Below are 27,243 nucleotides of genomic sequence, written 5' to 3' on the forward strand. Positions count from 1 at the left end.
TGAAGTGGTTGTGTCTTACCTGATTATCTTGCTTTTTTATTTTATCTTCCAAATCTTTTACTTTGGAACTTAGCTTTCTGGCTTCGTCATCTGATTTTTTCAGCTTATGTTCCAATTCGCTTAGCTTAGGAGTAGAGCTGGTCAGTGTTTTTAGTCGTTCTGGAGAAAAAGAAAAGAAGTATGAAAGATAGAAACTTGCAATGAAAGCGCTTTCAGGCGGCATAGAGCTGCTTTAAACGATGTTTGTAGATCAGTATAAAGTTACACTCAACAAATTTGATCTTGCCAACTCATGGAAGCTTCTACTTTGCAGGGGGACCAGCCACCAGCTGCTGTAACTTCACCTGCGCTATACAGCGCTTGACCTGCGGAGTATGTACCCACCTCGCAGGAGCTACATACAAGCAGACAAGGACCTAATCGCGTTCTACCTTAAGGATCCAAAAAGAGCACGGAGAATCTGGTAGCAGTTCAGTAGCTCGTTTCTCTAACTCTTCTCTACCGATTATTTCTCTACGGGTTGAGAATATATGTCATTCTCTACTACTTGTTTGTAGTAGAGAACAGGGCGGCGAATTCATATCTAAATTCGCCCTGGTAGAGAATTGTTACAGAAACGAGCCACAGATATTGCTAAAAGTTGGTGAAAAATCGACGTGCATTGTATTCACTGCGCCTATTTTCCGGGGGACAATAACCGCCTCCTACCACGTGAAGTACAGTAGCTTTTTGTGTACAGCAGAAAAAAAAAGCGTCCGCTAATCGTCGACTGCAATGCGAACTCTCACAGAGTTGACGGGGAACATAGACACGAACTGGAGTGGTGAATCCCACACGCTCAGAGTAATGGTACTTGACATTACTTGCGACAACAGGCTGTCCAGTACTGTGATCTCAAAATAACGAGTCTTTTCGGAACCCTCCTTGTCCGTTCATAGAAGTTTTTCGGTTTGTGCTAGGAGCTAGGAGGGAGCGAGAGTCGTTCTAGGAGAAATGCCAGAAAGACTAACGGAGAAAACTTTAGTAATTTGCTCAGCATGAATTTTTCTAGGCTAACGAACGGAAATATCACAACTAACTGCATGGAGTAAGAACACAAAGATAACAGACTGAATAGAATTATCACAGATGCCTTTGATTTAAGCTTTCCTGTAACCCTTGGTAGTCTCAGAACCTCTTGGTGCTTAGGCTATTCAATAAAACCATACGTACAGGATGCTGGAATTATTAGTCAAGCTGCAAGACTTCATAATACTACATTTTTGATGATATTACTGTTAAACCATGGAATGAATTTCGAGAGGACACACCTTCTCCACCCGACTGTAAACTGGCAGAAACTTTATTCCCAGTCAATAATTCGGCGTTGGACTTGTTTGATCGCTGCGAATTCCGTAGAGTAGATGATATGAATTCAATACTGTTGTCATGAGATACAGCTTGTCTCTATTCTATGTTCTCGAGGCGTAGAGCAAAGCGCAGGTAGTTTTCATTCTGAAAGTCGACTTCTCTCTAGCAAAGTGATTTAGACTTGAAAGTCTATTATGCTGCTTGCTAAGAGCTATTTAGAAGATTACTGACTATGAAATAATATCTAACACTCTGAAAAAGATCCTTTTGCATCTCAACCAGTACGCGAATAGGACGGGATAGTTCACGAACTCTGCTCTGAGAAATAGTACGCTTTCGTACATATTTAAATGCCTTTTAGGAACTAAAGAAACGAAACTGGTAGTGGACGAACTTTTGCAAGTCCTCGCTGACAACGGCACCCGGTCCAAGGGATATTTAGTGTTGCTAACGAGGTAAACCAAAATTAACCTTTTGACAGCGCTTTCACGAAAAAAAGAGTTTCATATCATATCATCCTTGAAGTAAACTCTAAGCTGTGGTGGAAATCTCCCGTTGAAGCGACCACACCGTAGCCACGAGGGCGCTATTGGTAGGCAAAAGTTTAACAGAGAAGTCTTCGGGGTTTAAACCGAAATACCTAAAACGGATGTACACAAATAAACGAATTTGTTAAAAAGCAAAATAGATAATTTTTTAGACGTTCACGTATGTGGCTAGTCGGGGGCTTTCGAAATAGTCACTACATATGCTACTAAACCCACGCAGCTAGGAAGTAGATGCTGCCGAAATGATCTATCTGAAAATCAGCTAAACATTCCAGCATAAAATGAACCTTTGAGAGATATTGGGTCGTAACTATAAATATTTAGACGGAATTTCGAGGGCAGGGAAGGTAAATAAAATACGAAACCTTGTGGGGAAAGCGACGAAACGAATATCTAGCTACAAGTGTATTTACAATACCTTAGCGGATGAATCTTTTTAACGTAATTTACACATTTCATACTTTTCATCAAAATTTCAGAACTCGACGCTGCTTTAGGATCTGGATCCCAATATTTCAAGGAAACAAGGGTAAGCTTTACTATATACTGCAGTATAATGCAGAGAAGACACAGGAGTATACTTTGCTGTCAGAGCTTAGTCCCTCCTTCGAACTAGTTCAATTGTTTATCCTTGAGGCCCGTAACAGTTTTTGTACTCCCACATTCGTGAATATTTCGCTCAGAAGTGGGCGATATCGAGAGGCGTATATCATCGTTAAAAGTGAAAAACCGCATATCGTGGTTCCGCAAAATCTCGAAACTGATATTTGTACCAAAAATGAGATTTTCACACCGGAAGCTCCTGGCAACAAGCCTTATAAGATAGAGATAATAAGGGATAAAAGCGGGAACCGTTTTGAAATAACAAAGGCTTTACCCTCTCTTTTAAAATATGGGTACCCTCACATACGAGCTTTTTGTACTTTAAACGACAATTCTATAGAGGTCTAGTTTATTAAGTATATTTCGGCTCTCGGAAGGAAGTATACGATCTCATTGGTATTTTCTGTGAGGGTGGACAAATTTTTGTTCATCGACCAAAAATCGCTACAGTCAGGAATAAACGGGGTTCTAGATTGAATGTCTTGAGCATTAAAACTTTCAGGTCTCTAACACGCGATCTTGGAATATGCAGTGCCTTAAAATCGACTGCTTCTTTTTGTATTCGCACTCTAATATCCCTAAACATCATTTATGAGTACTAAATGTATAGATATTTATAGCTGATTAAACCACTTCGATCAGAAGGTCCAGCCTGCCCTTTTCTCATCACAACACCTCAACTAGCCCTGTAACTCTGCAAATTTCAGAATAGATGCCCTATGCTACTCTCTCTTCTACGTGCAATGGCCTCACACTCCAGAAGAAGGTGAAATAGAGTCTCCTTGGCAGCGTTACATAAGCGACATAGGTCAATAGACCAGATTCCTAAATTATACAGGTGACCATTTAGCCTAAAATGACCCGTCAAAATACCTATAATTACTCTTGGTTTCTCCTTAGGGATACCCATGAGTAGCCTGTATCTCTTCAGATTGTACCCTGTTAATAAGCTTTTGGATTGACGGAGTCCCAAGGTATTACACCAATGCAGTTCCCTTAGCCTGGTGTTTTCTTTCCTGAGTGTTTTCTTTACCGTGTTGGAATCTATTGAAAGGAAGGGCTCCGGTCCTATCGGGGCCGATGCAGCGCCCAGTCTAGATAGCTAGTCCGCTTCCTCGTTAACTTCGATTCGGATGGTATGGTTCTCAGCCAGAGCATTAAAAATCCACACTCAAAGACCATCGAGGATATTATTTTGAAGGATGACAGAGCTTTGAATGGCTCCTTGATATCGATTAAAATTAGGACCTTCTCGCTTTGATTCTTCCTTCGAAGGTTAATCTCAGCACACACAGACTGATGACATAGACTTCAGCTTGAGGGATGCTGGGGAAAGCACCCAGTGGCACCGAGGGCTTCAGTCTGTCCATGATAGAGGTACATGGAGTACCTTGCTGTGTCCCTGCAGAGAGTACAACTAGAAGGAGCTGGGAGCTCAGCTTGTCCCTGTGCCCGGATGACAAATCCTTACCTTTACCAATGCCCTCTCTCGCAAAGTTAAGGAGAGTCCGTTTTGCAACTGGTTCATTTGATAGATGCACGATGTAGGTGTATTCTATCATTCTCGTGATAGATGCATTGGCTCAAGTTCCAGCACCATCCCCAGCGCTGAAGTCGGACATGCGCGCATTGCCCCCGTTATGCACACAAAGCCCAGACGGTGAATCTTGGTAGGGTAGTCCTGGAGGTCCAAGCCTCCTCCCCATAGGTTACTTCTGGATATACACCTTATCCATCCTAGGATCCTTCGAGTGCAACCCCAGGAATTCTAGTGAAAAATGGAATGCATAAATGCAAGGTCGTTGAACTTATTGAACCGTTCCTGACATAGTTTTTATGTTAGAAGGCAATGAGACTTGGGCAGCAGCGAGCAACTTCTCAGCTGGCATAAAGCAAATTTCCAAGACATTAGAAGGATTTAGACTAAGCATCGGAGATTGGCCTCATAACCGCCAAGAAAAAGTACCTGATGGCATGCCAAGGCAACGCTAAGAGTTTGAGAATTTTTCAGATGATAGAACTCCTTTGGTTTCAGACCTGTAATTCGGATAGCTGGGTGTCCAGACATGCGTGTAATTTTGGAAATCGCTCAAGAAAGATGTCTAGACCTCCACTGGCTATGCTTCAAACTTTTTAATAGGTGCAAGTACCAAACATGGTATGTACATATGATGTCTGAGTATAATCTCTGCGGTGCAGAATGCTTCAAGGGGGTTTCGGTTTCATGTAACTTAATATAAAAAAAAAGTTCCTTTCAACAGTCTCGGAAGAATAACAACCATCGTATCTAATTCAAAATTTCAAACTCACCAATGTCACCCTCAGCTATATTCAGACGTTGCTTTGCTTTCTGCAGCTGCTCCTCCAAGGCTGTTTTCTCAGTCTCAAGCATCTTCAATTTGTCACCACCACTATTCAGTACTATCACTCTCATTTCCCGTATCTCATCTTCCAGCTCCTCCACCCACTTTTTCAAGTGATTCTTCGGCGTGAGGTCTGTCACACGTTTCGGTGTACGCGTCGGCAGCTTCTGCTCGGATTCCAGTAAAATACGTTTTAGTTTACCATCTAACTCATTACGCTCGCGTTCCATCGATTCCAATGACTCTTTTAACTTCGTTAGCTCCTCACCATTTGTACCATTCTTATCCAAAGAAGAACTCTTGCGCAGCGCCTGCAACTGCATGCGTTTGTTATCTTTCAGCAGCTTTTCGTTTTCACTCTCCAACGTTGTAATTTTAGAACGCAACACCGATGCTTCTTGCTCCACTAATTTCAACTGTCGCTTCGCATCTATATTGGCATCTTGGGGCAGTGCTGCACCAATTTTAGCAACAGTCTCCGCCTGCAGACGTTCGATGGTGCGATCTTTGTCCGACAGTGTCTTACGTAATTGCATGAGCTCTTCATTGAGTGCTTTCAATTTCTTATCGGCTGCGCTCGTTGTTGCCGAATTGAATGAAAGCAAAGAGGATGAAGAGGGCTTTTTGTCACCCACCTCGGCTTGTTGTACTCGATCTTGCAGCTCTCTCACTTGTTTTTTCGTCTCACGATTCTCGCGCTCTAGATCATCAACACGTTGCCGCAAAATCGATGCTTCCTGCTCGTTCAGCTCTAGAAGTATGCGCAGCTCAGCGGGATCGTCCTCATCGGAAATGCCTTCATCACGATCGGCGGCAGACTCGGGCACCAAACGATGTGGTATGGGACTCAGCTTGCGTGTTGCTAAAGAGTTGGAATTAAATGGTACTTCATAAGTCTAGCGGGAAAAGTATGCGCTCTCTGGGACAAGTAATGAACTTAGAGCATGCAAAGCCTCAGTGATGGGATTTATTGAAATACATAGAGTGCATATGCATTGAAGCGAACACGGGTTAATTTGGCAATGTATTATGTATGTGCATATGGTGGTGGTTAGTTTTGGTGATGAGCAGCTGTAAAAAATGGCAAGTTCCTGGCAGTAAGAAGCAAATTTATATGACAAAAGTGGGTTAGTTTGTATCAAATTGGTAGATTGTAAATTTTGATATTTGAAGCGTATGTGTATACGAGTACTTATATCGTTCGAATTCGGAATTGTGTCCAAATAGGTATACGATTTAAAGAGGGTTAGAGGTATAATTTAATAAATGCTATAGATATAAAATTTTCGAATTCAAAATCATATGCGTACTTCTGGAGCGCGTTGCCATTTTTTTCAACTGCATCATTAGCGAATCATTTTCGTCCTCGTAACGGGCAACCTTTTTCCTCAAATTTTCAGCCTGAAATTGTACAATTAGAATTAGAAATGGTTAATATTAGTGGTTTTCAGTCATGCAATCCGTTTGAATACTCTTGAAATGTTCGTTTTTCTATTTAAAGATATTTAAAAAAGGATCACCCTGTAGGACTGTGTCAGACTAATCACTGTAAGTAGTGAAAAGTAATCCACCTACCAAATACTCAATTCACATTTTCACGAGGAGCGCGGTGAATCGATTCGACGATGTACTCAAGAGTTTTTTTTTTTTCAACAGATAATATCGTTACCACAACATCACAAAGTCAACATTTTTCTTGTCGAAATGCACTTCTTCATCCTATCTGAAGCCGATTCGTTTGACCAGCTGATTAGTTTTCCACTTCTCAAAACCGTCGTGATGGATAATGTACAGCTTGCAGCGCGAACTTGTCGGACAACTTTCGATCAACACGAAAAAAATGCACTTTTGCGAGAAGAATAAGATCTGTATTCTGTGATTGAACAGAATCAAGTAACTTGTTTTTGTAAATTGATAAAAAAGAAGAATTTGTATAACTAATTATTGTTTTTTTTATAAGTTTTTTGTACCTTATTGGTTTTTAATTTCACTTAATGGCTAAGCAAAATGGTTGTTTTTCAAGAATTCGGAGTTAAGAAGTACAAAAAAACCAAGGAACTACTACTTACTTGGTTCTGTTCTATCACAGGAAAAATATGCTCTCACGGACCACAACAATCTTGGTGTAAGTCAAGACCTCTTCTATCTATCCAAGGAGGCAATAAATGATATGGATCCCTTGAAGAGGTAAGATGGCACATTTATTTTCTCTCAAGTAACTCACACGAAATACATTTTCCAGGTTCAATACTCTAAAGTGGAATTAGATTACTTCTGTCCCTCCTGAGTAAAAAGAAAAGCTGCATCTAGTTGTATCTTTGACAAGAAAATTTTGCGATGGGTGGCGTAGTCCTTCGAATCGTTCAAAGATACGGGTATACGTACCTATATATAATCGGACGAAAACTGCTGCTAAATCTGGAAAAATAGCCTCTTGACTAAACTAAATCCTACGGCGCAGATTATATAGGACTAACATTCTTCATTGCTATCATTCATCGAAAGTCGTTTAGACCTATGTAAACACATAATCTTAGCTGGAAATTGAGTCCCTCCGCCCCTTAACATCCTAGTTTATAAAAAAAAGAGAATCAACAGACACCCAAAATTTTTCCGTAATAAAGATCGAAGAGACCATCACCGAGTCAAAGAAGTTTACACTCGAGCATCTGGCTACGAATTTATTTCAACACAATTAGTCCAAAGAAGCATAGATACCTCTACTGTCGATGAAATCGGCACTGTTCTTTTGTTAAACCACATTTTCGTAAACATTAGATAGATAAAAAGTTGAATACAGGGCTAAAGCTGCTACTCTTTTTGACTATTGAATAAGCGAATCTACTCCCGAATGAGTTAGATGTCGTAAATCTTATTACATTAAACGAGCAATTCTTGTATATATATATGTATATATATCCGTAGGGTTCTCGGAAACGGCTCTAACGATTTTGATGAAATTTTGTACACAGTTAATATTCTGGATTTTAAGGTTATCTGAATATACACTATCTCCGAGAAGACTCGTATGAGGTTGCCACCTATTAGAAATTTGTTACAATTTAATTAAAACATCATAATATGGGTATCAAATGGAAGGTATTTTAAAGATCTTTAACTCAAAAATATTTTTAATAGGGTTGCCACCTATTTTTAATCGCATATTTATTTCACTTTTTTGTTTAGAAAAACGGTAGAATATTAGTATTCATGGGTACCAAGAGAAGGTTCTTAAACAATGCTTTCCCTAAATATAAAATATTATCCCTAATAGTAGATAATAGTGTAAGATTGCCACTTATCTTCGATTCTACACAATTTATCTAAAACATCGCAATATGGATATTAAATGAAAGGTATTGTTAAGAACTTTAGCCAGAAAATATTTCCGATCGGGGTTGAATTTTGTTAATTTCAATCAGCTTTTTTATGTATACACAGTACATATACGCTCAAGGTATGTACCATTCATTCCAGCGTATTTCGGAATAGGGTTGCAACTTAAATTTTGGAGTAAGAAATTTACTTAAAAGATATCGAAATCCATTTTTTTCCAAAATATTCTTTTAAAGCTATCCAAATCTTGAAAACTTTAAAAAGTATATGCACTCTGGGCAAAGCTGCGTCAACTAAAGTTTTCAATGCTTCAATGCTGTTTTTTTTTTGGATGCTCTGTCGGTTATTCTTCTTAAAAAATGTTCTACTTTAAGCAGGGCAATTCTGGCTAAGAGAGTAGAAAGTCTGTTGTATTTATGACAATTCAAAAACCGCAGGCAAGATAGTTTGAAAGATTTTGTTTATTCTGGCACGCAAGTCTTACAAAAAAGCTCCCTTGCGTACTTTAATGGTGAAAAGCTCTTTTTACATAAAGCACTTGTAAACAGTGTTGCCACTCACTAAATTTCCTTTGTAGCCGAAAATGTAATAAATCTGCATGAAATACAGCCAACATTTTTTTTAGTTTGCTGTTATAATTGAAAATGTTGTTTGGTTTAATTTGTTTATTTTATCAAAAATTCAATTAATTCGTTGTAATATAGCGTTTGTCAAAATAATAGCACCACAAGAAATTAACAAGTTTCGACAATTTTTTATTTTATTTAAATTTACTTATTTTGTTATTAAAATAAATCCATTCTATAAAAAAAGAATTCAAGAAATCCAGGTTCCAAACTTTCATTTAAATTTTCAACTGTTTAATTAGATTTTCTAAATGGAAGTTTGGAGTTGCTCAAAAGTCCCATTGATTTTTGATAATTTTTTATTTTTTTGCTTCTTCCATACAAAGGATGATGCTATAAAAATGTAGTCATTTTAGAATTCATGTAGCATTACAACTTTTCATTTTAAATTTAGCCCTTTTGCTACATTGGTAGCCAAACGGCAACGCTGTTTGTAAATCATTTTGCTCGCGCTGCTCCAACAGTCGCAATGCGCCAGTGAGCAGAACACTGAAGCTGCATTCGAGAGATGCGAGGTTCGAGTTCTCGGGCAACTGTTATTTTTTTTTATTTTTTAATTAAATTTACATTTTAATTTCTAGATAATATTAATTTAAAAAGAATTACATATGTGTATATTTTCTAATTTCATTTAATTTTTAGAAACTCATTTTAATTTTTTCTTTTATTTACCTAGTTTTTAAATTTTAGACTTTTTATTTTCAATTTTATTTAATATTATTCATCATTTTTTAATATATTTTTTTGCTTAATTTTCTTGTAATTTTTAGATTTTATGTGTTTAAAGAAAAATATATAAATATGTATACATTTTTTAGTTTCATTTAGTTTTTGGGAACTTATTTAATTAGTTATTATTTTACTTTTCTTCTTTTTTATTTTATTTATGAAATAATGTTTTTTAAAGAATTTTATTTTTTTAATTTCATTCAATTTTTACGAACTTATTCAGTTTTCCTCTTTAATCAATTATTTTTTTTCATTTCTAATTTAATTTTCTTTTAATTTTTAGACTTTATTGTTTTAAAAGAAAACAAATTTTTCAAGAGTATTGGATTTATTTCGTTAATTTTTCCCTTTTTAATTTAGTTGTCTTTTTTTTTGTAGTTTAATTTCCTTTTAATTTTATTGTATTAAAAAGAAAAAAATATGTATGAATATGTTTTAATTACATTTTTTTAATTAATTTTCTTTTAATTTTTAGATTTTGTCTCGAAGCTGACTTCCGTATCGAAACTGTTTGAATACCCAATAAACCCAAATGCTGTTCAATATTAAATGCAATCTGATTGTCTGAACCAACATATTTAAACGCTTTTCAAAATAGTAGCCAAGTATATACGATCCGTACGGATTTTTCTAAGGCATTGAATAATATTTCCCGCAAGATATTAATTGATACCACGATTCGTTCTTTACGCATATAAACTGCATTATCCCAAATGCTTTCGAGCATTGTTCGTCGTATAACTACAGATTTATGTGAGCTTATTTTTCGTTGTAGGTACAGTATGCCGCATTCATTTGAAATCCATGCCAGCAAATAAACATATTAACTTGATGACATTTCGTAATAAAAGATTCATTCTCTCAATGTATTTCAAGGCCGACATCATTTCCGGCAAAATTGATTGTCCTGCCCTTCCTGGCAGAGTTAATTTTAATGCTCAGAGTAGAAATCTGCGAAGCATTGAATTAGCATGAACACGCCAATCAAAAGATCGCTTACTGATATAATAGTCGAGTTCATTAGATATAGATCTTTCTGTAATGCGTTCAAGTTCTTAGATTAAATAAATAAATGTCGGCTGTAGCCCAGTAGTTAGAGGGGCGTATTACCTTTCCGTAGGAAATGAGCTCGATCACTAATCCAAGCAACATCTAAAATAAGAAAAAGTATGTGGTTTCTAACAGCGGTCATCTCTCTGCGGCCAATGGCAAAGTTCCGAGTGCAATTGTGTATTGAAAAAGCTTCTCATATAACCTTTAGCAAAAGTCTATATGTACCTCAAAAAATTATTTTATTTATTATAAATGTAGGATAAACCAATGACCTACCAGTTATGTATATTTATTGCGAGAAAATTTCGGTATTTCTGTTTGAGGCATTTTGGGTGTGGTTCCTCTTGTATGATCCACCTGTGGTGCTATACTCAAACGAGCTAAGTAGCTATCGCAAGCTGTATTTGTTATGAATGTCGAAAGGTTACGATAGCGATGCGCTTTTGCCGCTAACTTTTTTGAGGATAGCCCACTAGCGAGTGCACCTATGGAAATCTTCAGAAAACTTTATTTTCGGAAGTGACTTTGACTTCAGCGCATTGTCGATCACCCCATTTCGGGTTACTCCTCGATATTTAAGTGACCAGGGACCCCACAAGACACACTTTAATGTGCCACATTCTCGCCACCTCAGAGTCAAGGCGGAGGGCAATGAAGCCGCTGAATTGTGCGTGTCCCACATACTCGCGAAACGTCTTTTATGGCATCATTTTTTTGGTCTCAATTATGATTTTTAATTTTTGACCGGGTGACTGCAAAAGCAGTGAGTGCTGGCGGTGGTGCAGTGCCTTAGATAGTTCAGAAGATACTTTAGTTGCCCTTTCGCTAAAAAGGACGTATGTAGATCTTTCAAATGAAGTTTTAATCAAGCTACTCATTGGGTTTTGGGCCATAATGGTGTGTGTTCTCATGTTCACCTACCCACAGTGTTAGAATGCCCGCTTTGGGTGAGCTTACAAAATATCTACAATTTTCTTAACGTTTCACTTTTAATACGAAAGTTATTTGAACTATTTTCGAATTTCAAGGCAACAGAAATTTCAACAAAGTAAGTGTGTAAGTCTCTGAAGTAACAAATTTTAGTAGGATCAGCCACAAAACCATGTCACAAGTGACACTTGGTAAGACACATTAACAGCAAAGCTACAAATATTGAGAAACGAATGCATTTGAAGATACCTGCACCAGCGCTCGCCATCAGAGCATGTGATATTGCGGACTGGAAAAGTAGGCCGGGAGTTGCTCTAGGCGCAACAGCGGCAAACACCGTTGCGAATGGCGAGCACTCACGATCGCAGTAGGATTTCAAGTTCTGCACAGTAATATGAGTTTCGATCGAATTTTCACCACCCTCCGTCTCGGTGGTGGCGTCAATTTGCGTAACAAGCTCAGTTTCAGTTGAAGCTTCACAAACATCTTTCACAGTTAACACCTCTACTGTCTCCGTGGAGGCTTCGCGTGTCTCGTAAACCAGCGTTCCTGTTTCTGTGGTAGCTTCGCTGGTTTCAATGGCGTCAGTGTTGGTTTGATTTTCACAGGTATCCACCAACACACTGATCGAAGCATCATTAGTTAGCACTGGAGTGGTTTCAGTTGCGGCATCCTGATAAAAGTCGCGCGTCGTTTGTGTGGCGCGCGGAAAGCAAAGCACTTCAGTGAGTTCCATTGTTTGTGTGCCAACGTTTGTGCCCATTTTAGCGCTCAACTTTTTAAGCAACTCTTGTTTCTTAATGCGTGTTAACATTTACAATTGTTTAAGCCCTAATATATATCGTACAATATTTGCTACAAAGAAATATGCTCACCTCTTCTTCTGCAAATTTCAGTTGGTCCTTCAAGTCAGACTCGCGTTCTACCGAATCTTGCAAGTCGCGCATCAATTGCAACGGTGGCTGTGGACTCGCATCCGCTGATGTAGATTTGCCGATAATACCCAACAAAGGCGTCTTTCTTTTGCCCGGATTGCGCAACTCCTCAGCTTCGGCCTAAAGAGTAATGAGATACAAACTTTTATGTAGATTTGCAATGTTGGAATAAGTTACTTAACTTGTCACACTTACTTGCAATTTACGCGTCAGCTCACTCGAAAAGCGCAGCTCCTCTTCCAGCTTAGCGACCTTAGCTAACAAATCCGAGTTGTAGCCGTTCTGCTTCTCTTGTTCCATTATCTCAACCTTGCGTTCGTATTTCTTCAACTTAAAATTTAGTATGCGACAGTTTTTCGTCATCTTCTCCAGGTCCTTTTGCAAGTTTGTTTTCGCTTTCACATCATCATCGCGATAGGTGTCTTGCAATTCATCCATTTCAGCTTGCAAATTGAGTATTTCCTTCTTTGCATCCTGATTTTCCTCCATCAATTCTTCGCACAGCTGCTCGGCCGCCTGCAGCTTGCGCTTCAACTCATACTCGTTGCCCTTCGGATTGTTCTCGATATCCTTCATGCGTATATTCAACCTACGCTTCTCTTCATTGACTTTTTCGAGTTGCTCTTTCATTTCGTTGACTTTTTGTTGCAATGCCAAAGCCTCTGAGGCTGCGGTCCGATTCGAGGCGGTGTCCATCGATGCGAGCCGACGCAACAAAATGTCACTTTTATCGCGTTCGGCACGCTCAGCACGCATCTTCATCGCTTCGTAGTCGGCGCGCAGCCGCTTTAGCTCATCCTGCAGTTCTCGATCGTTCGGACCCACCAAAGTGGTTTCAGTCGTTTCCGTCGTAAGCGAACTCGCGTCGTGCGTTTGTCTTTTTTGTGCAAACTTGCTATCCTTGATTTTCAGCATGAACTCCACATCTTGGGCAGATTTCAAGCGACGCGCCTCTTCTTTTTGTTGTTGTTTCAATGCTGTTGATGCCGTTGATGTAGCCGCGGTCGATTTGGTAGCTGCAGAGGCGGATGTGCTCAGCGTTTTCGTCCCATTGCTTGTTGCTGCAGTCGTTTGTGCACTCACTGCTTTTGGTGTAATGCTGGCGGTTGCTGTGGAAGTGCTTGTTGAAGTGGTTGCAGCGGTGCTGGATGCCGTTGAAACCTTCTTTGGTGGCAGCGAATTACGTTTAGCAGCCGCTTCTGCCACCGATGTGCTGGATTTGCTACGTTCTGGTCGATCCGGTGGCGCTTTACTCTCAGCATCGCTGGATGAATTGTTATCACTACTTTAGTATCGGACGGTATGTTTTTTGGGGGGGAACATAAAACAAAAAGCGAGGACAAAACCAAACATGAAGCGCTAGCACATTCAATAGCTACACAGCGGCGACAAAAGCACGCATTTTAAATTTTTAACTTACTCATCGCTCTTCTTGGAAACCGAACGCTCACGACTGGATTCTCGGGAGCTCTGACGTTGCTTCTTCAGCAAATTCATTTTACGTACCCGTTCGGCGAGGCTGTCTGAGGAGAGGATAATCAACTCCTCTGGAATTGAAGAACGCGAGGGTGATGGAGTGGAGGATGACGAGGTTGTCTTCGAAGAGCCATTTTCGGCCTAAATGCACGGTTGTTGGTTAAAGTAATGTAAGAAGAATAAAAACTTTATAATTATACGTATGTTAGCCGTTCGATTGATATAAGAAAAAGTTCCATTCTGCAGTCTGGTCTAAACAAAACTAAATTATGTGTGATTAATCCATTCTTGCAGAAAAACTAAAAATGCCTATCTCAAAATTTCGTCCCATATTTAGATAGAAATCAAAGTTTTTTTTACTGGAATAAGACTAGTTTTAGAAAGTTGAAAAGGTAATATCTCGATGTGGTATCAAACTATTGGAAAACGACGTCTATCCAGCCTAATCTTACCCCGGTTTTAATATTGGAGCTCCCGGTCTCATGAAGTTCTAAGAAACCCCCTGTACCACGTACTCAGTACTTACTTATCTGAATTTTCATACAGTTTCCATAACCAAATTTAGGCTAGACGCTTTGTGGGTCACCAACGAAGTATGGTTATAGAAACTATAGAAAAGAGACATTGATAGTTTTTACAAGAGACACAATTCTGAGTGCGCCTGGCCGCGCTACGGAAGTAAAACTTCCTTGATCTATTTCTTAATCATTCCGTAGTCCTGATAGTTGTATGTTTCCATCTATTGAACTTAACATAACGTAAGATAGCACTCGGTTCCGTGAATTTGAAATGATCAAACAACAAATCAGAAAATCAATTTTCTTATGATTTGAATCGCTCATCTATTCAGAAATAAAATATTTATATTTGTGCTTTGCTTAGTTGAGCTGAGATAAGCTCAGGCGAGGCGAGGTGAGTTGAGATGAGGTGGTTTTAAAGTGAGGTGAGATGTTTTGAGTTCAGGCGAGTTGAAGTGCGGTGAGTAAACGTGAGTTGAGGTTCTCTTCCTTGTATACCCCTAAAGTATTTAGGTGGTCCTACCTCGGGACTGGTTCCTTACCCCGTTTCACAGGCCTGTAGGGGGTGTAGTCCGACAAATTTATTTGTCGAATCCATTGGTTTTTTGGACTTAAACTGAAATTTCGTTTGTTCTTGTCATTGATTCAAATTGAATAAACTCTTCATACATGAAAACTGACTATATTTGAAAAATTTGAAATGACTGATTCAAAATGGCGGATAAAGAATTGTGGGTTTTTTCCCCAAAACTAATCGGATTAGCTCGAAACCACAAGGAACCAATCCCACAACCACAAGGCCCACCAAGAGGTATTTAGATACCCTACAAGGAAGAGAACCTACCAAGGGGCAGTCTTCGCACACGAACTTTTTTTCTGTGTGCCGATGTAATCTTTCAGCCTTCACTCTTTTAGGCAGTTCTTTATCTCTAGTGGACTACTCCTGTACGGGTCGACGAGTACTAAGCGAAAACCTCCAAATGCAAGGTCGCAAAGTCCTTCTATTTATTTTGGGTACCCAGCGCTTTTCATAATAACATCGTATAGATAGCCTCCCCGTTTGTCACTCTAGTAAAAATATATTAGATGGTAAAACAATGGACATCTTATCTAACTGAACCCATAGCGGGACTTCCACCTAACCTATCCGGTCTATTTCAAATAATAATCACAAAGCAGTTTTGTTGAGGCCCTCCCTCAACACCTGAAAATACTTAACCTGCAACCGGATTCCAACATTCGCTATCGCTGCTAATTGTGATCACCAAAACGCTGCAAAAGAATAGCAGGCGCGCCTGACAACAGTAACATCTAGTTACATGCCCCTAATACTGCCAAGTTTGGCTGCCTACACACTACTTCTGTAACTTTTTCTTGTTGTATACTTTTAGGCTCAACTGCTTTCCATTTAGAAAATTTTAGCAATGAAAATTTGGCGTAGCGATTGTTGGAATTCCAATGCACACCCAGATAGATAGATAATTTTATCGAATATAATTTATGATGTCCTTTCTTGTGCCTCACATCTGCTGGAAGTGCAAGTCAACAAATAACAAATTAACATTTCATAACCCGAAGACTTACGTTCAATATGTACTTGCATTCTATCATTATTTTACCTCCTTTATATCCAATGCTGTTGTATGCCTTCGTGGCGCCACTGGCAGCTTTACCGTCACATCCACATCGTTATCCTGCGAACGACCACCACTGGCACGTGCGCTATCCTTCTTACCCTGGTCGGCCGCCTCGTCGATGTCCGGTGTGGATGCCCATGATTGTGGACGCCGCTTAAGTTCTACATTGAAGTGAACAACTATTAGATGTGAAATGACCAGTTGTGTGTTTGGTTGTAGATATGCAGAGTGGCGTTGTTGTTACGATTTATCAAATTTATTTAAGTATTGCAATGCGATGCGATGCGATGCAGTGCAGTGCGATGCCGTGCAGTGAATCCAACGATACAATACGATTACACGTACGTTTACGTTGATTTTAGTTGGTGTGATTTGGTTATTTATTGATTAGCCAGAGACATTACGTTTACGATAACGATTGCGTTAAGGAGTTATTGAAAATATGTTCACACAAAAGTTGTCGACATCCACAAAATTACAAACCACATGTTGGTATCCGCATTCAGCAGCGACGACAGTGTTTGTTTTACATATTTTAATTTTTTTTTTGCAAAAATATTTGTATGAAATATTGTATACACGTAGTATTTATAGTAAAATTATGATAAATCAAAAATATTATAATGATACAGTAGTGCCGATAGTATTACGATTCATGCAGGTACTTATATTGTTATGTACATTTGAAAACTAAAAAATCGTATAAGGGTTTTCATACAGGGGATTTGCCTTCTCATATTAGCTCGTTTCCTAACGGGTGTTCTGTTGCTACTAGGGAGTTCGATTATTCGAAAAATTGCAATTAGAAAAAAAACCGTTTAGCGATTTTGACATTCAGCCTTATCATGAGTTTCATTTTCCCTCAACCGGTTCACTTTTCACTTCTGGTTTCCATGATTTTACTATTGGCGGATGACAAATTTTCGGGTGAAGTTTTTTTTTCAGGCAAAACACAGGATAAGGCAGATTTAGAAAAAAAACTGGATAAACCGGTTTGGTTTACATAGGCTGCATTTCTTTATTCATTCTGAACGGTTGGAATAAACTTTTTTGTTTATTTATTCTTTAGAACGTTCCTGATGATATGTTGACGTATATTTCAAAAGCATTCTGTTTATTCCGGCTGTGAAATGGGATTATCCGGAATGTATAAAGAAACGCAGCCATAGTTTTCATACAGGGGGTTGCTTTTCATACTAGGGTGTGCGATTTTTTTTGGCTCTTTTCCAAAACCGTGTTTTGAGTTATTCGAAAAATTGGAATTAGGAACAAACCGTTTCCCGATTTTGACATTAAGAAAAAACCGGATGAACCCGCTTTATTTTACGTAGTTTTTATATAATGAAAATACATTTGTTTGTATGAAGTCATACTTATTATGAAAAAGTTATTTATGAAAAAGTAAAGCAAAATAAATTCAAAGTTTTTTTAGATTTGAGTAGTGCTCTTGCCGCCGTAACTGAGTGCTTAGATGTTTCTATTGCCACTCGAGAGGTCCATGGTTAAATTTCTGGTCCCAACAAAATGAAGAAATTCCAATAGCAGTCGTCCTCGGCAGATAATGGCAAACCTCCTTCGCAGGTGGAGTAAAAGTGTCGATCTCTCCACAACACCAAGAAGCAGAATACGAATTCGAGGAGAAGCTCGGTCAAACACGTAGGAAACATTTAAGCGCCAACATTAATTTATTTGAATTAAATATGATAGTAAAATTTTAGGGGTTTTCCTTAACTGGAAAGAGCCTTAAAAACTTTGAAAAACTCAAAACTTTTATTGAGAGGTCCAGATTTGAGTGAAAAAAATCCGGCTTATTCCGTATTCGAAAAGTCAAGATTTTTTTAATTTTCCATGATACAAAAAACGAGGGCAGTTTCACTTTGAAATTTTTTGACATAAACTGTGCTTATAACGTTTATACTTTTCGTAAGTTGCTCGAGTATCACTACCACCTTAACAAATTATTGTTTTGGACATTTTATTATTTTTTAAAGGAATTTTTTATGCATTAAAAAATAACAACACGTAAGGTAAATTTACTTAATTTCTCGTATTAGCATAGCTGTTAATAAGTGTGTATTAATTTAAAATACCTTAAATTACCTTACCGCAAAAAAATTTGGCATTATATGCAGTGTTCCATGAGATATTATTATAGATATTAGGATGTTGCTTTAATTTGGATCCTTTTTAGAGGACATATGAACAAAGGAATAGTTAAAAGTAGCTTATCGTCAATGAAAGCACTATGGAAGCATAAACTTAGAGGGAGGTAAACAAATTTACAAATTCTTAGAGCTCCTTGTTATAGTTTATAAACAGATAAACTACTCGCTCTACTGCTGCTGGTGCAGCGTTTCGCTTAAATTGGGCACATCCGTGCCGAGGCTGAAAAGTTTCCACCGAAAAGTGGTTGGAACAAGCAAACAACACGTTGGTGAAGTTACCATGCACGTGGCCATCCCGAAATATGCAGCTAATCGTTCTAAATAATGATGAAAATGATTGCATAAACAAATAGATTATCTATGTGCATTATGCAATGTAATACGAGTATTTTACTTGTCTTCCCTTTTATAATTAATTTTAGAAGTAAACCACTAAAAGCTCGCTATAACATGATGCTCAAAATATATTCCTTGAAATAATTTTTGAAATAATACTTTCTGAAGTAAAAAAAAAAACACTTTTTAGTTTCTTCAAAGAATATGGTAGCTTCAATTTAAAATAAAACGTCAAAAACACAGTTTACGTCAAATGGGAGCAATGGCGGTTAAGAAGAAGAAGTGAAAGTACCTTTAACTATTTGTATGATGGCATATTAAACAAGGTAGAAATGATTTTGACATTTCTCATTTTCAAGTTAGCATTTTCTATTTTTCGAGCGTTGCATTGTGTAGAAAAAAGGTGGAATACTTTAAGGCGCCTAGTTGCGAAGTTAGAAGACTTGGTTGCCTGAAGCACATGGAATTTCAGAACTGAGTAAGGGTAGTTTCTTACATTATTATGCACACATAACCACGTCAGGACCTAGATTTACACTGATATACATACGTATGTAGAAGAAAACATTAAATCTTTTTTATATAAGTGCGGATGTTTTTTAGAAGTAAATATTTAAATAAGAAACTAAACGCGTAAAAACATTGGGTGAATAGAAACAAAAAATGTTTAAAATAGTTTCATAAAACATTTATTTCATTTAATGACGTAGTTTCCTTTATGAGGTATTCTTTTCTGTCCATATGTATATGTGCATATAAGATGCGAATGCAGCTAAAATTCTTTGAAGATAATATTGAATGTATTCCTTAAAATTAGTATACGTACATACATATGTATGTACTTATGCTGATGCATTTCCATGGCGAAATTATAAACAGGTGAAGTAATAAAAAGGCTTTCTCGCTTTGTTTTCCTGACATGCGGCTTATATAAATTTTTAAAGGCAAATTTTCAAATAAGTTAGAATCAAATCTTTAATCTCGCTTTTATTACTACACCTGGTATAATTTCACCATGATGAGTTTCAATTGATGTCAATTTGTAGCAAAGATAGCACTCGCACCTCATAGGGTTAATTTTTTTGTTTACAGTTTTTGACATTATAACTAGCTGCAAAAGTGTTCCAGCTAGTTGTCACTTCTACCTTATTAAATATGCCTTGGTTCAGACAAAAAAGAAAAGAACCAAACTCATTAGTTGTGTTAGTAAAATTTAGAATTTTACATGCTTATGATGTACGTATGTTTGTATTTAATTAGTATGGCTTATGAGACACAAATCTACGTACATAAGTATATATATTATATGCATGTAAGTATTTATGTAATTTTGCGTAGCTTCAAAAGTCAAAAATTTAAGCCACTTGAAAAAAAATAAACGATTTTATCGAAAAAAGGGTTCACAATGACAACTTTAAATTTTCAGAACTCATTTTCATACCAATATCGTTGCTACTCCCCGTGCCATTGAACGAAGACAAATTCTGTGTAGATGTCCATGTGCGTGATGATGGTCTGTAGAGAAATGTATATTTTATTTATTTTTTTATTTTTTTGTTATATGCTTACTAATTTTCTGTTCCTTATTTACCTGGAATTTCCGCCGTCGGTTAAGTTTGGTGATGAGACGGCCACATCTTCGATACCCCGCCGGCCGCCATGCTCTTTATAGTCACGAAAGCAACGTTTGCAGCGTGTTGGATAGCGGGTCTGGGGATGAAACCCCAGCGGACACAATTGGTCACCTTTTAGTGACGGATACAGATGATGCATTTAAATGGAAAATCGTTGTGAAAACTAAAATTTCCAATTTAAAGCTGAAAGAAGAAAAGGTATTTTATTTTTATATTTTAGTAGAAATCTATGTGCATTGATTCAGAAGGCATAAGTTAATTAATTGGCGGCCGCTGTGTTGTAGTGGTTAGCCGTGCGCGCTACTACTCCGCAGGGCCTGGGTTCAAGCACGGTTCAACCCAACATCAAAAAATAAAAAATAATAAAAAAAGTTGTTTCCATAGCGGTGCCAATCATTCTTCTAGGTTAGGTCACTTGAGGGATTTTTTTCAATTTCAAATTTCCCCTCACAAATTTTTGAGTACTAAATTAATTTATTTCACAAAAAAATTATTTGGCATGCATTATTTTAGTAAAAAATACTAAAATAAAACCATATCAACAAATATGCTGGCTGGGGTTACTCATACGCCCCGGCAAACGGCTGCACCATGGGCGTCACGGACTGGGAAAAACCCTCGTAAAGCAGCAAAACTAAAAGTCACAGGCATATTTTTTTCCTAATGTTTTGTAATGTACAAACAACAAATTTATTTTGGTTGTTTTGTGCCGTGCACAGTGGTCGGAGAAGCAATGTTTTAAGCGAAAAATCAGAAGAGCTGTTGCGAATAACATAAAATGCGGGATTGTAGTACTGTTGTAAAGCTAAATCCGAATATGACATAAAATTTATAGTTTGACGGTTGACAGCTGTAAAATCCAATGCGAATTTTTCTAAAACTAAGAAAATCTTTTTGAAAATACCACTGATTACGTTTTTTTGACATGCTGATCACGAATTTCATGACATATTAAAACCTTGTCAGTTGACTGCTGTCAAATGGATTGTGAGTTTTTCTAAAAATAAGACAATCTGACAATCTTTTTAAAAATGCCACTGACTAGGGTTTTAGACATGCTGATCACGAATTTGATGTCAAATTAAAACTTTAAGAGTTGACAGCTGTCAAATAAACTTTTAATTTTTCAAAAAAGCAAATATTTTTTAATATGCTACTGATAAGGATTTTAGACACGCTAGTCATGATTTTACGTCAAATTAAAACCTTGAGAGCTTACAACTGTCGGGGGGGGGGGGCTGTCAATTTCTCTAGAAATAAAGAAAATTTCGCAAGAATTATTTAAACATATTTCTGTGTTCGTATGGAACAGTAGCTTATGTCGAAAGGCTGGCTTTAGTATAATGCGGCATTCGCAGCATACGATTGCGAATGACTCACTGGGACCGAGCCGTTGAAGAACTTTTGGCAAATAAACGTACATAAATAGTTCGGATAATAGGAAGTCAATATTTTAATTAAGTCTCATCAAAACATTCATTGCCGTTTAAAGAATAAAGGTAATGCCACATTATACTAAAGCGAACACAGATTTTAGGGCTCACTGATCTTGAGTTCTGTATCACATTGAAATTTTTTCGGTTGACAACCATCAAATCGAATGTCATTTTCAGTTGAGTAACACAGAAGCCATTTGGATTTGGCATGTTGAATTTTTGAAAACTGGTTCGAAAGTTTTAATGAGCGAACTTAAGATCTTCTAAATACCAAATTTCATGAAAATTGCAGGGAGCGTAACAATTACAACTTTTATTAAAAAAATCGCTCTTTAACAATTATTTTTAGAATTTTATTTCATTACTCCTTAAATAACAATTTTTATTTATTATCCTTAAATAACAATTTTTATTTATTTATTTTTTATTTTATAAATCAAAAATAACAATTATTTTTGATTTTTATCTAAATAATCTGCAAATAAGAGTTATTTTTGATTTTTAAATTATATATCTTAGATAACAGTTATTGAAGACTTTTATTTATAAAAGTCATCAATATAAATCAGTCGCTGACTTTTATTTTTAAATCATACTTATAAAAGTTATTTGTATACATAAGTCTTAGAAAACTTTGGTTCACGTTCTTAACTACGAAAAATTATAATGACTTACATTTTTTCCATTTTTTGAAAATATAAGTTATATCCATATTTGTATTGTTAAATTGACTGTTTACTTGGTGACAAAGAAATTCAAGTCATTTCAAGTCATGAAGATATTTTTAAGCCCTTATATCCAACTCCTCCGAAGATTCCCTACTTAAAATGGGAAAATTTAACTCAACTTCTACCATTTACACCACCTATTCATCAAGATTTTTATTTAAATATTCCCCATGAGACAAAAACGAACAAAAAAAGTTCTAAGAAGCAAAGTCAAAAGACGATTATAGTTCAAGAAGAAAATACAGAATCATATAAAGCCCACGGCAGCGTTTTGTCAAATTACGATGATTAGATATATTTTAGTAGAGTTAATGTTGTATATTATAACTTTTTTACATAATAAAATGTAGACAAAAATAAGCTTTTCCATTAACCTGCATTAATTTTGGCAAGAATCATTAATAAGTAATCAACTTTAACCTTAAGTATCTGAAAACAATGTCAGACTTACTCAAAAAAGGATCTGATTCTAACCCCTTCATATAATATTAATATCAAAAATAACTGTTTATTTAGATGAAATAAAAAATAATTGTTATTTTGGGTTTATAAAATAAAAATCAAAGTTGATAGTTTTTTTTTTATTGATACTTTTATAGGTTGTATGCGTAGCTTTTCGGCCGGTAAAATCAAAAGGCAAAATTTATTTTTCCTTCTCTCTCCTACGCATTTCTGTGTCCTTCATGTTATGTTTTATGTTTTCAATAAATATCAGACTCCCTGATGAAGGCGTGAAGGACGACGAAATGCGAAGGAGAGAGAAGGAAAAATAAATGTTGCCTTTTGATTTTACCGGCCGAAAAGCTCCGCGTACAACCCAATAGAAAATTGAATCACTGGCCCTAGAAAAGTATAAACTCAATTTAATCGGAAAGCAAAAACCGATACAACAAACATACATAAAATATAGAACACAATATAAAACACATTAGAATACATTCGATTTAAATATGACCAGGTTACTTGCTACACCATCAAGCAGCATAACAAATATTATGAAAAACTAATAAAACAAGAACAATGGCTTAAGGTTTTACAACATTGTAAAGATTTCGGAGCAACTCTCCACATTTAACGGGTAAATTAAATGGAATTAAACATGGGTGCCAACCAGCAGTCACTCGAAAAGAGCAGCAGAGAATAGAAGAGCAGTTCATATCAAAAATTCTAAATCTGGAAATAAAAGAAGCCAACATCCAAATAAAATTTGTTAGAACAAACATAGAACACATTGAGAGAGAAAGACCTACACAAAAAACTTGAGGAGTACGATTTTAACCTGCTAGCAGAAAAGCAAACTCAACTTACGAAGGAAATAGCTTCTTACACAAAAAAAAATTTCGGGGAAAAAGTGCAAAGACAAATTAACAAAAATTTTGAAATATATGGGTTTGTGATTAATAAAGATTTGTTCATAAACAAAACCAGAATCGCAATTCCAAAGAATGCTGCTGGCTCCTCTCCCTGGGGAAAAAATTTGCTCTCCCTGTGTCACGGAAAACTTTCTTGCCGGTTCACTTAGAAGAGCAGGGAATTCAGAAAATAAGGGAGGATAGAGAAAAATATACTGCGAGATGCAATATAGCTACCAACATAAATACATACAAAACAAATTTAAGAGTAACAAAAAAGAAAAATTCATACTTAAGATTTTTGAGGACACAAAACGGTTTATAAATTAATACAAGGACTCTATAGTGATTACCAATTCGGAAAAGGGAAATAACACTGTGATGATAGACAAAATATAATCTAAAGAAAAAGGAAAAATCTACTAAGCGACAAGGATATATATAAAACGTAGCGGATAGATCCAACCCAAAAATTGTTAAGGACAAGCAATACAATAGTAAATGATATTTAGAAACAGAAAAATATTGACAATTATCAGAAACGCCAATTGATATGCAATGCAGCTACAGCACATAGATTATATCGACTCCCAAAAATACATAAAATAAATACATCCCTGAGACCAATATCTGCCTCAACCAATGTTCCCTGCTACAGATTATCAAAATTCATTGAACAAACCCTTAAGAAAATAGTCGCCGACGACTACAACGTGTACAGTTCATTCCATTTTAAGGAAAGTTTAAAAAGTATTAGGCTTGAAGAAGAGGAGATCCTCATCTCTTACGATGTGGTGTCTTTGTTTACCAATATACCAGTACATATGGCAATGCGAACAATTATGCAAAAATGGGCTTCGTTGCATAGCAATACCACTCTATCTAAAAACCAATTTGCAACAGTCCTTGAATTCTGTCTCCGAGACAACAATTATTTTTTATATGCCGGAATATACAATCAGCAGGTACATGGAATGCCCATGGGAAACCCCCTATCGCCCACCGTAGCTGACATTTTTCTGGACAAAGCACTGGACGACAGCATCGCTGAATTAAAATCAAAAGACATATATGTATACCAAATACATTAATAATTATGTAGGTGATATATTCGCCATTGTAAAAAGACGTGACGTGGAAGAAATACGAAGAATACTTAACTCACAACATAACAAAATCCAGTTTTCCACAGAGTTAGAAGAGGCAAAAAAGTTAGCTTTTCTAGACGTGGAAATTCACCACTTGAATGGAAAAATAAGAACGAATTGGTATGCTAAATCCATAGCATCGTCTAGAATGATAAACTACCATTCGAACCACCGCTGGTCCCAAAAAAGAAATACAGTGGTTAACCTCATCAACAAAGTCTACGTGTTAAGTGGCCAGGAGTTCAGCAAAGAAAATACGATGAAAATTAAGAACGTATTGCATAAGAACGAGTATTCAAGCAAAATAATTAAAAGTTTAAGAGCAACAACAAGAAATAAATAAAAATCAACATAAATGAACATGGAACCCGATAACCGAAAAGAAAACAAACAAAATTTTATTGGAGTCACATATATACAAGGACTAACTGGCAGCAAAACATTGCACAAAACTATTAAATACATAGCACACTTAATAAAATGTTTACCAAAACAAAACACGGAATAGATAAGCGACAACAACATAATGTGGTGTATGAAATTAAATGCAATGGTAAAGTTGGCGAAAACTGCAACAAAATATATATAGGCACGACAAAGCGAGCCCTAGGTATTAGAATTCACAAGCACCAGGCAGGCATAAAAAATAAGAAGACGACAACAGCATTAGCACAGCACTTGACGAATAGTGGACATACAACAGACTTTGTAAACACCAAAATATTAGACGGGGAGAGAAGGCAGAAGACTTTGGCAAGTCTCCGAATCCAACAAAAAATGCTGGACGCGACGATGAGTGAAATGGTCTTTGTCGTAATTGTGATAATAATATAATTGTTTGTTACGTGTTTCATATTTGTAAAAAGCATCTGAACTTCATAGATGTTCCTTCACTATATATCGGGGATAAATATGTATATTGAATTTGTATCCAGAGTAACTGATCTCGATTATGTAATTACTAATAGTCTTACGTGTGTTGATCATAAAAGCTCTATTTTCGGAAAGGTGTATTATATTTACTTTCTGTAACTTAAGAATATCTGGCTCTTTTACACTAGTTGATATCAGGCGAAAACTTGCAATGCAGCTTAAAGTTAGTTCAGATAATATGCTATCCTGAATTTGTTTATAGCAAGCTGGATCCTTTAATCAGTGCATAAATTGAGGTGGCTTTCAATCATATTACGAGCGATGTATTTGGGATAGCATGATTTGAGCATATCTCTGCCTGGAGGACAAGCCTGCTGGTCTGTGAAATCTTGTACATATATTCGTATTTCGTCTTTTGATGGATAAGACTCTTTGCTACGTATTTATATGAAAAATTAATATTTCCAAAATCAACACGCGTAAAAGAGCTAATTGTCCCTAGCTGCAACTATCTCAGCTCTGCAAGATTATTTTTTGTCAACGCTATTCGTATATGGAATGATATGCCAGCCTCTAGCCGTAGTAGTTACTTTCTATAAAAGCAACTTTAACAGGTGATGGAAGGTTTTTTAAAGTGTATTTCACAATGCGCTGCGTTTGGTTTTATAATGCGACCGTTTGTTGGGGCGCGTAGTGTGTTTTTTGAACACTCCCTGCGAATTAATCGTAGCGCTTTCGACAGGAGCTATATTTTGATATGAAACAAAATAGTTTTGGAAGCTAATGTTATGGCTTTTCACGGAAAAATACTGCTATTGACTCACAACTACTCCTTGATCTTAAAAAAATTGGTAAAAAATAGTGTTCTTCGAAAAAACATGCAAAATCCACCGGATTTGTTGGAAAAAAATTTTTTGTATGTTTTATTACACTAATATTATAGATTTTGAGATGGGAAATACGATTCCACTATTTAAAAATCGAAAAAATTTTAACACCTCAATTTAAGAAATGCATTTTTGATTGCATTTTTTTTTTTATTTGCATGCAGCTGTGCATCCTTCTCACAATTTTATATTAGTCGAATAACAAGTATCTTTAATTTGAGCCATGGTGGAAATTTTTAAGCCCTCTGAGAGCCAATAGCACTATTTTTCGGTGAAAGGGAATAAAATTAGCTTTCAAACCCATTTTGTTTCATATCAAAATATTGCTTCTGTCGAAAGCGCTTCGATTAATTCGCATGGAGTGTTCAAAAAGCACACTGTGGGGCGTATGGGTTACCTTATCTTAACGGGTACGATTCAGTGATAGAACGCACTTAACGAAATTTCATACATATGTGACGTTGGCATATAGATGCGGTGACTATCTGTCCTGTATTTTAGGTGACAGTCCTCTTTTTTTAATCAAATGCCAACGGCCTCAGAGCTGCGCCATTCTGGCACTAATGTTGCCCTGGTAGTG

The 27,243-nt window shown here is 36.7% G+C and overlaps 1 protein-coding gene across 2 annotated transcripts in view; it reads right to left on the reverse strand.

The window, feature by feature from the left end:
* The window catches only part of LOC118735417 (myosin-7B), a 44,536-nt gene that overhangs the window by 4,388 nt on the left and 12,905 nt on the right, over nt 1-27,243 (reverse strand). Inside the window, exons 3-11 of one of the 2 annotated variants that reach the window (XM_036465144.1) lie at nt 20,197-20,422; nt 20,047-20,120; nt 16,087-16,283; nt 13,894-14,090; nt 12,669-13,758; nt 12,414-12,593; nt 11,788-12,334; nt 4,812-5,726; nt 20-159 (exon numbers count right to left, since the gene is read on the reverse strand). In XM_036465144.1, the coding sequence (XP_036321037.1) occupies nt 20-159; nt 4,812-5,726; nt 11,788-12,334; nt 12,414-12,593; nt 12,669-13,758; nt 13,894-14,090; nt 16,087-16,283; nt 20,047-20,120; nt 20,197-20,378 (3,522 nt within the window). In that variant the 5' untranslated portion in view covers nt 20,379-20,422. Of the gene's footprint in view, nt 1-19; nt 160-4,811; nt 5,727-6,174; nt 6,266-11,787; nt 12,335-12,413; nt 12,594-12,668; nt 13,759-13,893; nt 14,091-16,086; nt 16,284-20,046; nt 20,121-20,196; nt 20,423-27,243 lie in introns of those variants that run through there. The other variant, XM_036465143.1, reaches the window with a different exon arrangement.

This window comes from Rhagoletis pomonella, unplaced genomic scaffold (assembly GCF_013731165.1).
Source record: "Rhagoletis pomonella isolate Grant_MI unplaced genomic scaffold, Rhpom_1.0 Rhpom_scaffold_00003, whole genome shotgun sequence".
In the NCBI taxonomy this organism is placed as follows: domain Eukaryota; kingdom Metazoa; phylum Arthropoda; class Insecta; order Diptera; family Tephritidae; genus Rhagoletis; species Rhagoletis pomonella.